Below are 13045 nucleotides of genomic sequence, written 5' to 3'. Positions count from 1 at the left end.
CCTCTGCTTTTGCATTGTCCCTCCCTTCCCAGAATTTACTTGCTGACCCTGTATCGCACGCACCCTTCCCACACCTGCTGTCTTCAGAAGGTACAGTTACTTTCAGAGCCATCATTTTGCTGACTTAGAGACTTGAATCAGCGCCACCTCGGGCGAAATGCGAATTGGCAGCTTGGCCTCCCGTTCCCATAGTCTAGGCTCTGGCCTCGCTTGTCCTTTGGGGGGCTTCGGGCGCGCACAGCCGCGAACAGTGCAGACACCCTGCGCGTATTTTCTTTTGTCTCCGCCCTAGCTTGGAAAGGAAGGTTGGTGGCGGCGAGGTGGGAAGAGGACGAGGTCGAGATGGAGGATTCCGAAGGCATCCCATAGCTCTCCGCGAACACCATGAGTCAGCCACCGCCCGGGGGCGCTGTCCCCTCCGCCGGCGCGGCTCCCGAGGCCCGCCTGCACCCCGAGGGCAGCAGCCGGAAGCAGCCGCGAGCTCAGTCCCCCGCCAGGCCCAGGGACAGCTCCCTCCGGCAGGCAGCCGCTGCCACCAGGACCCCCGCGGGGGGCGGCGCCAAGCTCAACCCGGCCCGGCAGCCTCAGTCAACGCCGGGGAGCAAGGCGGGCAGTAGAGGGGCGCCCGGCGCCGGGGCGCGGGCAGGGGGCGGGGCGGAGAGGGCGGCGCCCCCGGCGCCCAGAGGCGCTGTCCAGCCCACGCCGGGTGCTGAAGCGGCAACCTGCGCGTCCCCCGGCCCCGGGGGCCCCAGGAGGCCCGGGCCGCCAGAGGAGTCCGCGCGGGAGCTCGAGCCGGCGACCCCGAAAGTCGGGGAGCCCCCTGCGTCCGCGGAGGGGGGCGGCGTGGACCGCGAAGGAGGAGGAGTCGGCAGCGGCCCGGCGGAGCGCGAGGGGGGCGCAGCGCAGGCGGCAACGCCCCGGGGCTGGCGAGGGCGAGGCGCGCGCGGCGCGCAGAGGGGCGGCGGCGGGGAGGGGGCGTCCGCGTCCTCTCCCGGCTGGGCGAGCGGCCGAGGGCCGGGCCCCGGCGGCAGCAGGAACCCCGGAGGCGGCGCGGCGGGGGTCGGCGGCGCGAGCTACTGGAAGGAAGGCTGCCTGCAGTCTGAGCTCATCCAGTTCCACCGCCAGAAGGAGCGAGCGGCGGCCGCCGCGGCGCAGATGCACACGAAGAACGGCGGCGGTGGCCGGGGATCCCCTGTGGCCGGCGCCCCGGGCCTGTGCGAACCGCTCGCGGGCCCCGCCGCATCCCCCATGGCTGCGGCCGCCGAGGGCCCTCAGCCGGGCGCGGAGGCCAGCGCGGGGGGAGCAGGGGCCCTGCAGCCCGCGGCTCCCCCGCCCTCGCAGTCGCAGCTACTCCAGGAGCAGGAGGAGATGCAGGAGGAGATGGAGAAGCTGCGGGAGGAGAACGAGGCGCTCAAGGTGAGGGCGCTGGGGTTCAGGACCAGGGCGTGTCCTGGGTGCGGAGCCCAAGCTTGCGCGGTTCCGGAATCAAAGATGGGGGGTGGGGTAGGCCTAGTCGGGGTGGGAAACAACCTGCTTTCGCTGGAAACCCAATCCGGGCCTAGAGTTCTCTAACCAAGGCCTGTACCGCTTTGGCACGGAGTAAGCCTGAGCGAGGCCGTACATGAAAGCCTAGAGGGACCCGTTTTTCTAGTTTCTTCTTTCGGCTCCTTGTCACTCCTGTCTCACGCAAGCCTCCCCCACCCCACACACACACGCAAAAAAGAAAAAAAATCAAGCTGGGATTGATGGGGCATGCCGTGGGTCCGAGGGGCTGGAAGCCAGGCTGGCTGTCCCCCTTCCTCCTGTCGCCGCCCCAGAACGAAATTGAGGAGCTTAGAACCGAAATGGACGAGATGAGGGACACTTTCTTCGAGGAGGACGCCTGTCAGCTGCAGGAAATGCGCCACGAGTTGGAGCGGGCCAACAAGAACTGCCGGATCCTGCAGTACCGCCTCCGCAAGGCCGAGCGCAAGCGGCTCCGCTACGCGCAGACCGGCGAGATTGACGGGGAGCTGCTGCGCAGCCTGGAGCAGGACCTCAAGGTGCGTGGCGCCGGGCGCGACGTCTTGGGTAGCGAGCAGCGCTGATCACGAAATGTCAGACGTCTGGGAAGGACTGGCGGGGGGGGGGGTGAAAAGTGCAATGAGCCGAGAATCAGCGAACGGTGGGGAGCAAGGTTGGGGGTGCGGGTGGGGCTGTCCCGCAGTACCTGGCTCTTCCTGAAGTGGTGGGTAGCCTTGGACATCCTGCTCCGCACTGATTGGCCTCCAGGGTCTGCCTTTCCAGGGAGGCCGGGGGAATTGGGCCTAGGAGCGCAGGGCCTGACCCCCAGACAGGGGGCAGCACTATAATATCAGGGTTAAAATGGTTTCTGACTGTCCTGCCCACCCAGGCCCTGACCTTGCTAAAAGTAACCACTGCAGGTACTTCTGGGGGGAAATAAATAAATAAAACTGCCCAAGTTATAGCTTATCTTGAGGAGTGAAACCAACCAAGGTCCTCCTTCATAATCTCTCCCAGGGAGACATCCCAACTTGGCATGTAGTTTTAGGTAGGATAGGTGTATTCTCTGTGTTCAGTTTGATTACAGGCAGAGTCACTGACAGGGCAAACCAGACTTTGAATTCACCAGCTGGAAGAGACAGCTGGATGCACTTCAATTGCATTAAACTCATCATACTATAAAGAGAAGCTGGAATTGCAGAGAGCTAGAGTCTTCTGAGAGAGTCCTTGTTGTCTTATTTTTCCTGCTTCCCAACACTGTTGAATGTTAGTGCTCCTTATGCACTAGGCACTATGGCAAACATTGCTACATACCTTATTATTTCATAAAATTTAGAAAACTCAAGTAGAGATTATTAATGGGGCCAACTTACAGGTGCAGAAGCTGGGCTTTTTACATGCCAGTGCAAGGAGGCAGCCAGGCCCGCTGTGCACCCAGGTGATGGAGCTAGCTTGCGTCCTGGTCTTCTGTACCAGAAGGCTCCACTTCTCTTCCAAACCCTACAATTTCCAAGATAATCTCAAAATTTGGGGCAAAACTGCAGTTATTGAAACTAACCTCAGGGGCTAAGATGTTTCCTAAATTTCAATACCTAGAATTCTAAGATCAAAATTTAAGTTACATGTCCCCACTTGACAAAACTTCTTTTCTCTATTCTTTAATGCACACAGGCGAAACCTCTACCTTACGGCTTTCATGTAGATTTAGGAGACAGATATAACCTCTCTCGATGTGTTACACCACAGTGGAATGTTTATTGCCGTGGTGTGCCATGGAAGTTGAGAGCTCGAAGTCTGAATGTCAGAGGTCATAGCTGCTTGTTAGCCGTGTGACCTTGAGCATGTTATTTCACCTCTTAGACTTGGCTTTCTCTATAACACAGAGAGAATGAAAATATCTTCCTCATGAAACTGCTGTGAGTCGTACACACTTGATACGTATGAAAGGTTTATGTGGAGAGCACCTGGAAGCCTAGCTGGGCATGATAAGCACTTTGTGAGTGCTGATGCTTAATATGTCACTATGAAGAAGAGCATTTTATTGTTGCAAATGTTTTATTGTAGGTTGCCAAGGACGTGTCTGTGAGACTTCACCATGAACTGGAAAACGTGGAAGAAAAGAGAACCACAACAGAGGATGAAAATGAGAAACTGAGGCAACAGCTTATAGAAGTTGAAATTGCGAAGCAAGCCTTACAGAATGAACTAGAAAAAATGAAAGAGGTTAGTATTTGATTCTATGATGAGTTACTGCATTTTTTTAAGCTCTTTAGAACACAATTCTGTGGACTAAAAGAATTCTCTTTATTTTATGATTGCAAGTCAATTCTGGTTCTTGCCTCATGTAGTAACAAATATTTAATACTAATAATAAGCAGCAAAAAAAATTCTAACTTGAGCCTTGCCTCTGGTTTGGCATTCTGAGAGCTGTGACTGCTGTTCTATCACTGGTTTGCCTAAATGTGTGCTAATTAAGTAAACTACTCAGCATGCCAACATGAAGGTTGTCAAGAGTATAAGAAAATGGGGCTTGCAGTAGTTGGAGGATAAGAACTTTTTGGGATTGCTACTGAGTTCCAAGCAGCACAAACTTCTACACTGGACAAGGCTGTGAAGGTCATCAGTAAGGTCACTCATTGCCTAAAGTTTCTCTGTAGTGAAATCCTTAGGTAACTTGTGCTTAGCATGGCGATGGTGACTAACCCTATGACCTTCCCCAAATTGTGTCACATCATAGCTCTGTTCAAAGACTTTGTTTTAAGTTCAAATCTGTTTAGTTGTGATTTTAACCAATTCATTTTAGTCCTGTCCTTCTGGGTAGAGCAGTCCAAGTTCTTTTCTTCCTGTGAGTTGTAAGAAATTGAAACACATGAGTGGTTAAGCTAAAGATCGCAGAAAATAGAGAAGAAACAAAAGACCTAATGTTAATTTAAAATAAAAATTAATTGGATTTGGATTATTATACTTTTTCTTTGAAAACTACCTAAGTACGTACAGTACAACTTCTAAAAGCTATTGTTGAGACTATGCAAATATACATGTGGTCTTCTGAACTATTTCTTCTGGATTGACATACAAACTCTGAGGAAAATCCTTAGGTTTTCATGGGCTGAGATATTGAGCCACCTGTGATTTCTGTGTTTATCTCAGGATGGTGCAGAATGTCTACCATGATGTAGCAGTGGTAATTTCTACAGTGTGATCAAAAATATGTAACTATAAGGACTTGTAGACTGTGGTTTCAGTAAACTATTTCTTTTATCTATCTGTTTATATTATTCTGACTTTTAACAGGAAAATAACTTTAGTGACACATGATCCCTTGCTACTAGCTAAGGGTGGTTTTGAGGTACTGTAGATAAATAGGGAGACTGAGAGCTGTGTGGTCATCTTCACCAGTAACTGAGCAACCTTAGAAGCCTTCTAACTTTTACTTGCCTCTGTTTACTTGGTTGGAGACTGTAAAGTCTGTATCAAATGATTCTCTGCCTATCCAACTACCATGCATTTCTGTCATGAAATCTAAGACATTGCCATTTAAAAAGCATGATGTTTTAAAAGAAATCAAATATGAAATGGATATAGATATGTATATATTACCTTTAGCAACAATGTACAGTTAAGGAGAAATTGCAAGTTTTGTTTCTAGAAGTGAAGAGTAAATGGTAGATGGCTGCAGGAGGCTGGGAGCACTGCTTTACCGAAGCAGCAGAGACCCAGGTGCTTGAGCATTGGTCAAGTCTCGCTGTTCTGGAGGCTGTGAGTCCAAAGTCAGGGTTTCAACAGGTGTTCTCCTCCACAGGCTTTGAGACGGGGTCTGTGCCAGGCCCCTCCTTAGCTTGTATGTGGCTGTCTCTATGTTCCTACAGCATTCAGTAGTTGTCTGCTTCAAAATTTCACTTCTTGTAAGAATACCAGTGGGATTAGGTGAGGCTTCACTCACTGTCACATGCTCACCTCTGAAGAGAACCTGTCTCCAACTAAAGTTTCATTCTTAAATACTGGAAGTTGGGGCCACCAGCACAGGCATGTGGCAAGGAAAATAGGAGGGGAAAACATGTTTGAAGCTGCAAAAGTAGCTACTGAACAATTTCTGGCTTTAGATTCATTTATTTATTAATAAATACTAGAGGTATATAATTACTTTCATCGTGAGATTATGGATGCATATGCGCTTTTTTAAAATGTATTTGGTACAGGGTCTCACTGTGCAGCTTGGACTGGTGGTGATCCTCCTGTTTTCAGCCTCCCCAGTGCTGGGATTATAGCCGTGTGCCACCACACCCGGTCTTGGTGGCCAGCTCAGTGCGCCTGTGGGTGGTGCCGGCACAGCATGTAGTAACAGTGATCCAACCCTGGTCTCTGTGCTTGCCTAAGCAGGTGCTAAGTCCTTGAGCTATCTTGCCAACATGCATATATGCATTACATCTTAATCATTTTTACTCCTCCTTCCTTCTCTACCCGGGACAAGGAAAGAGAAAAGTCGGTGTGAGTTGCACTGCGTTCCAAACCCTGCTCATGCAAACTTGGCTGCTCTCAGACTGTTCATTTATGTAGTTAAAACATCCTAGTGAAAAGCAGTTTCACTTCATTACTAGAGACAAAGTAGGAATAAATAGCAATGTGGTGTTGTGTAGACATTTTGCAGTAGGTGTCTGGAAAGTCGTATTGAAGAATGGCACAAGAATTTTCTGACTTCATCCTATGTCTTAGAAAACAGAAATTGCTCAGATTGACTGTCCGTTAGTCAGGTAGATGGGACCTCACCTATCTCAAATAAACCCAAAATGCTATGTCATTCAGGAATAAGGCAGGCCCCTGGGAATGTCTTCAGGAAAGTCATCATAAAGATGTGTGTTGGTGCTAGGCAAATAGCTCAGCATATGAAAGCACCTGCTTAGGCAGACCCAGGGGCTGGGAGTTCGATCCCCAGGCCTGCTGTGCCAGACCTGTCCAGGGCACACTGAGATGGCAATTGAGACTGGGTGTGATGACAGGGCTTTGTAATCTCAGCACTTGGGAAGCTGAAAACAAGAAGATCACTATGAATCCGATCTACACAGTAAGACATTGTAGACCCTGTAGACCCTGTTCTAAAATAAAATAAAAAAAAAAAAGTTGTGTTTTGATCCTACTCCCCACACCCTTCCCTGTGACTCCTTAGGATTTCTAATTTTAGGTTGGGGAAATTCTGTTCCAGAATTGGGTGATGTAGACACAATGTTCAAGCCAAAGAGACAGCTCACTTTCTATTAGGGTTCCAACGACTGAACTCCAGCGCAAATCAGAGGATAAAAGCACAACAGCATAGGGTATTTAGGAACACAAGTCCCATGTATTAACTTTTAAAGAGCTTTTTAAAAACAATAGCAATACAAAATAAGTGGAGATGTGGCTGAAAATAGGGAGAGAGAGAGGAAATGGAATATAAAGATCTGAAGAACATGAAGTATACATGGGAAAAATAAAAAATATTCTGGCATCCATTTGATGTTGACTTTCATAGTGTCTAGGAAATTATCAGAAGTATTACAGATAGTTAAAAATGTACAGAAACCAGAAATGTTTCATTCTAATCTGACTTTTCTGTAATGGTAACTTTGTTATTCTCTTAAAGGTAAATATTATAGTTTGGGTGCAATGGTAACTCAACTGGTATTTTGCAGAGTGGACATTATTAACTATAGGCTTCCTTGCTTGTGAAATTAAAACATTAAAATTCTTCTTCAGTGTAATCTACGTGGACTCCCACCCCTTTTTTGTCCCTCTAGCAATTGAGAGAAACAGAAAAGGCTATGTCCTCCATTCTGAAGAAAAGATGGTGCTGAGAGATTAAAATCATAAAATATTAAGTAGAATATACTGAAGAAAAACAAGCTTCTAATTCCAAGATTTTAGTTCCTTGCATGGAGTCATACAAATGTTGAACAGCCGCACTGGGACAAATGGGCCAGCTGCTAGAGTTTGGAACCACTTCCTAAGACTTGAACTGGCTTCCAGGGTGTTGAGCGATTGCTCTCAGGACTAGGGGCTGCACAATGGCCTGTGCACCTGCTCATAGCCATCTGCTCATCTTCTCCCCTGAGAGGGTGGAGCAGGCACCCGGGAGCAGCAGAATTGGGCAGAGGCAGCATGGAGGTAATTAGTTTCATCTTCTGCAATCCATTGCTGGTATTGAAATGGCTGATATTCTGCCAACTGCAAACAAGAGGGACCTCTTAGGGGGCTGCCTTCAAGCTGAACAGCATTCTCCTAGCAGCTGTAAAGCACAGGTTGCTACTAGAAGCATGCTTTTATTAAGCAGAAAAATACATTTACCTTTTATAATCTGCAAGAGATGATGGTCTTTTGACATCAGAAATCATTAGCAAGATACAGGTTTCTGTACAACTTATTTCAAGGAATCAACGAATAGCTCTTTCAGTGCCAGGATGGATTTAAGTACAAAGATGCTAAGTGGAGGGCCATCGCCCTTCTCCATTCTCCAGGTATAGGAGGGAGTTTTATTTTCAAAGCTTTAAAATCCCCTGGCTCTTCAGAAGGGTGGAGTAATTTCTTGTCACTTTCAAAGTCTAATACTTTTAGACGAGTTAATGGCATACACTTAAAAAAATAAGTCACTGGGCCTGGGAGATAGCTTGGCTGTCTAAGCAACTGCCTGGCAAGGGCAAGGTCCCAAGTTCAATCCCTGGTATTGCGTGCCATGCTGGCCCCAAAACTGAGCCTAGTATTGCACGCCTGTAATCCCAGTGCTGGGGAGGCTGAGGCAGGAGGATTATTATAAGTCCAAACTACGTAGCAAGACCCTGAATCAACAAATAAGGAAAGAAAAAAAAAAGTCACCAACAGAGGACTAAAGGGAAGAAAGAGTAAGATGAGGAGGAGAACTGCTTATCAGATTTTTCCTTTCAGAATCTATATTCTTTGTTTTTTCTCATCCCTCACCATTACATAAGAGAATGAAAAGAAAATTTTCATAACTTTTCCCAGTCTTCACTCTAGAGGGCTCTTAACTGGCTGCACAGTAGAAATATTTATCTTGGGACTTTCATTTTCTGGGCACTTGGTTAATATAGCCCTTCTATCACAATGAGCTTTCCTTCTGCAGCACAAAAATAATTAGTGCTATAAATTTTAACAGCAGTGTCTATTTTTAATGTACTGAAAGTCTTGTATACATTAATTTCTGTACAGACAATATTAGGCAAGTTCTTGCCCTTCGTGTTTACAAAGCCTGTTTATTTTCTTGTATAAAGTTCAGAGCTGATCATAACTTCTCTAAATTTTGATGGGACGTGTTCTCTAAGTTATTAGGTACAGAACATAACTGTGGTGTGGTAAATCTAGGAAGAAGCTGCTCAAGTGGCAGTTTGAGGAATTCTTTAGTGTGCAATATTCTTTCCTGGTTCTGATAGTTTATTAAAATTTGAAAGTGGAACTGCACTCATTGTCATTTTAAAATTAAATGACCAGTATTGTTATTTTTACTTTTTTTAATGTTTTCATTATGAAGGTAGAAACATAAAACAGAGTTTCAGAACAAGATAATGGGAGAGTGGCATGACTAAATGTATCAATTAAACAGTGTCCTTTACTGCTATCTTCTAGGGCCCCTGGGTTGGTGAGTGATGTAGGAGGCAGTACTAGGGTCCAAGTTAAAAATTAACTGTGTTCCAGGGAAACGTTGGAAAGTTTGTCTTCAAAGAAGTTGTCGTGTGTTCTGAATGGATTTTTAAAGGAGAATTTATTTGGGAATTATGAGAGTTACTGGGATTTTCAAGTGAGGTTGCATGCTTAGCTGCAGGCACCCAGAAGTGATTCCCAAGTTCAGTCACAGCCAGGGGGTCTTCTGCGCAGAGGACAAAGCCCCAGCTGAAGCACAAGAGTGCAGATCAAGACCTGATAACTTGCCTTGAAATATGTGTTCAACCTTTACTAGATTTCAAATTCTGGTTATTTATGCAAAAATGCAAGTCAGCTTTATACAACCCCACGTAGTTGACCAGATTCCAGCTCTTTTCTTGGCTAGAATTTAGAGCCTTATAAATGTGAGACTGTAAAACACTGCAAAATTATAGATTTTACCTAAACAAATGTTCATGACTACATTCCCACTTCCTATGTAAAATAGGAAAGATTGGCAAACAATGGGCTTCATGGTTCATTGAATGCATATTTAATTTGTTGTATTCCCTAATAATTCATATTTATTGGTGCTAAGTTTCTAACTCTGGGCTCTGCTTGACATGTTCTAAGAATGCTAGGCTGAACTTTGAGGGCCCCTCCGCTGAAAAGTTAGCAGTTCTAAGTCTCTCCACGGCAGTTATTTAGAGTGATTATGGAAGGGTTGTTTATCTCCTTGACTTGTGTATCCAGCCGACCTTCAGATGTCATTTGAAATGGTTTGTAATAAAATTATACAGCAATTGACTGAAAGGGGTAGAAATTAGGTCAACTACAAGTTCTGGAAAGGTTAAGGACAGTGTAATCTAGAGGACATCCATTGTTAGGAGGCAGCTAACAATGAGGGTAGTAACAACCAAGGTATTGAGAGGACTGATGTCCCAGATAGACCCAGATACAGAGGCAGTGCTGCCATGGGGAGCTGCTGAAGCAGCCATGAAGACAGCTATAGCACAGTGACATGGTGACAATTGTAAGCAGATTTCACACAAGCAGACAGACGACCCTTCCCCTTGTCAGTTCCCATCTATGTGACCAATGAGCTAGGAAATAATTTTTTTTTACAGGAAATAAAATGAAGGCATTTGTTTTTTTCATAAGCCAAGAATTCCACTGATTTGTGAGAAGTGTTTGTGTCATGGCTCTGAGACTTCACCTGTCATTTCCTGTGACCTTGAGTAAATCAATGGAAATTTATAGGCCTCGATCTTTTATTCATACATGGAGAGATTACACTCAGCATTTTCCAAAGTCCTCCTAAACTTTCATTTTCTGTTTTCTCAGTTATCTGTCTCTGTCTTTGTGTGGTCTGAAAATTTCATAGTCAGAGATGAAATATAGCTTTATTACCATAGTTATTTTGTCCTATATTTGGTTAGCAGGTATCTATTCCACTGTAATTTCATACCTGCCTCAGCGTGGCCACATAGACCTACAGACTGAGGACGTAAAGATGTAGATAGCACAGCTTGGCTTTGAACTCGAAATCTGCACCCACTGAGGGTCCTGCCCAAAGCGGACAGTGAGATCCACACTGGCGTGAGGTGGAGGGCTAAGGATGAAAGGAGCCTTCCTCACATCCAGAGCCACATTTTTAGGGTCACCTTTCTCTCCCCTCTAGGAAGCCACAAAGGTCATATGGTGACTGAAGAATTCGCCTTCTTTTCTACTGCACCAACTAGTAAGGTTCAGTGTTGGCACTGAGGGGTCCCAGGGAGCTGGGTTCCTGGACAGTTCTCCAGGGTGAGACCTGCTCCTCCTCACTGCCCTGCAAGCCTTCAAGCCCTTCATCATGGGGGTGTGGTGCCTAAATGCACGATGGACAGTCCACAGTTACATGTCAGCATTCGTGCCCCACTGTTACTGAAATGGATTTCCATCCCCCTGTGATTTTTCTGGTCTTGAACTTCCAAGTGTTGGTCTTTCTGAGAACATCATAAAGTTCACTTTAAGGTGACTTGGTTGGTGCTTGTGTAACAGGCATAAACCTCACGTGGATCCAAACCCATGAACAACTCCAGTCCCTTCATTAAGGGGCCCTTGGAGTGAAACCGGGACCTAAGAAGTCCATGTGGGGGCTTTTTAGGCTTCTGTTGCTAATTACCTCTGTCCTCCGCCACCTCTCTCTCCCATCATCCTTGGCTGCCTGAGAAGGGCCTTGCATTTAGCCATGGTAGAAAATAGCATCTAGTCTCTGTGTCTGCCTTTTATATAAAGCTTATTGCCTAAAAATTTCAACTAAACGTGTATCAGGTGTAAGGGGCAACAGGTAAGATCGCTGTGCGAGTGATCTTATCTCCCCACACATTAATTATTTTCTGATAGAAAAATCAGACTTTGAAGGTTATACTTTGAAAATTACTACATTGTTGCATTACTGCACCCAACATTTTGATGTCCATTATTTCTGGACGGTCTTGCAAACCTTATAGGCTATAAGCATCTTTAAAATTGAGTTCCATGACCAGAATGTAGGTGATTCCACCATCTCTTCTGGAGTTTGATGATAGCTATTTCATATTTATTTATGCAAATGATATGCACACACACACACACACACACTTAATTTGTTTCCTGTGTTAAACTAAGGAGGGGTCAGTCATATTGATCATTGTGTCCCCAACAACCAGAACAGAACCTGGCCAAAGCTGATCAACATGAAGCCATTTTGAGCAGAGAAGGCACGATAATTAGGTGACACATTTTGCCTGAGAGAAAGAAGAACAAATGACACAGAACCAGGACTCTGTGTGCATGTGGCCCGGTACAAAAGAAACAACAAGAAAGGAGCAGGTGGGCAATGCCAGCCTCGCCACTTTCAGAAATGAAAGTCTCCCAAGGCCTGAATAGCTCTGGAAAGTTGGAATCATCCCCCTGATTTCTGTCAAATCCCTGTGATGCATCAGAAGCTGCAAGTGTTCTGAAGCGAGTTCACACAGGGTCTTGGGAAGAGCGAGGATGATCGGAACTGAAGAACCAGAAGTCACTTGGGAAGCCAGTGTCGGCTTCGTGGCCTGAGTCTGGGGTGCTTGGCTGAGAAAATGTGGAATGCAGACCATGCCTTTCCCAGAGACGAGCTGATTGAACGAACTTAAATCTCTGCTATGTGGCCACTGACTCAGCAGTTAATGGGGCTTGAGAGACACAGTCAGCCACCATAAGCCACAACTGCTCAGCAGCCACCAGGGTGGCAGGCTAGTTACGTGCCAACCTCTTTACCATCATTTATGAATAATTATCTGCTAGCTGCTTCACTTCTCACAGGGTGACTCCAGCATCCCGCAGTGCTGTATCACCAGTAAAGCAGGCTCGCCAGGTGTGCAGCCCAGTCTGTCCTTCTCTGGCCCACAGTCTCCACTAGCAGGGACTGCGTGGCCTCAGTGCCCGGACCTTGGCTGCTCCTCCAGGGCCACTCCCATCTTCTGCCTGGCCCACACATGACCTCTTCTCTGGGAGCTTTAATGTGGCCCATACTTCCAAGTCCTCAGCCTCTCGGTTCTGAGGGGATCCCTTCAGCAAGCACTGGGAGAAGACGTCCAAGCTGTGCACAGCTGAAGAAATGTTTCATTTCCAGGGTTTGGAGGGAACACAAGAAGCATGGGAGTGGGGTGGGGTCCACAATCTGTTTGTTCCTTCTCCTCTTCTTACAAATGTCACAGCTGCACTGTTCAGTCCCTTAGAATGGACTCTTCAACGCCTCCTAAAGCAAAATACTTTCCTTTCCAGTCTACACAGGTGTGACACAAGACAGTGGGTGTGAAACTGCTCTGAGGGCTGGAGAGATGGCTCAGTGGTCTAAAGCACCTACTTAGAACAAGCTTAGCAAAAGCATCAGGGACCGCGGTTCAATCCCCCAGCA

The 13045-nt window shown here is 46.8% G+C and overlaps 1 protein-coding gene across 1 annotated transcript in view; it reads left to right on the top strand.

The window, feature by feature from the left end:
* The first annotated feature begins 384 nt into the window (after nt 1-384).
* Soga3 (SOGA family member 3) overlaps nt 385-13045 on the top strand; it is a 40640-nt gene continuing 27979 nt past the window's right edge. The window contains exons 1-3 of the mRNA XM_023714231.1: nt 385-1416; nt 1818-2042; nt 3568-3726. Of these exons, the coding sequence (XP_023569999.1) occupies nt 385-1416; nt 1818-2042; nt 3568-3726 (1416 nt within the window). The remainder of the gene's footprint in view (nt 1417-1817; nt 2043-3567; nt 3727-13045) is intronic.

Source organism: Octodon degus, unplaced genomic scaffold (assembly GCF_000260255.1).
Source record: "Octodon degus isolate 3935 unplaced genomic scaffold, OctDeg1.0 scaffold00034, whole genome shotgun sequence".
Classification (NCBI taxonomy): Eukaryota; Metazoa; Chordata; class Mammalia; order Rodentia; family Octodontidae; genus Octodon; species Octodon degus.
Note: the sequence above shows the minus strand (reverse complement) of the source record. Positions and strands in the feature narration are given on the sequence as shown.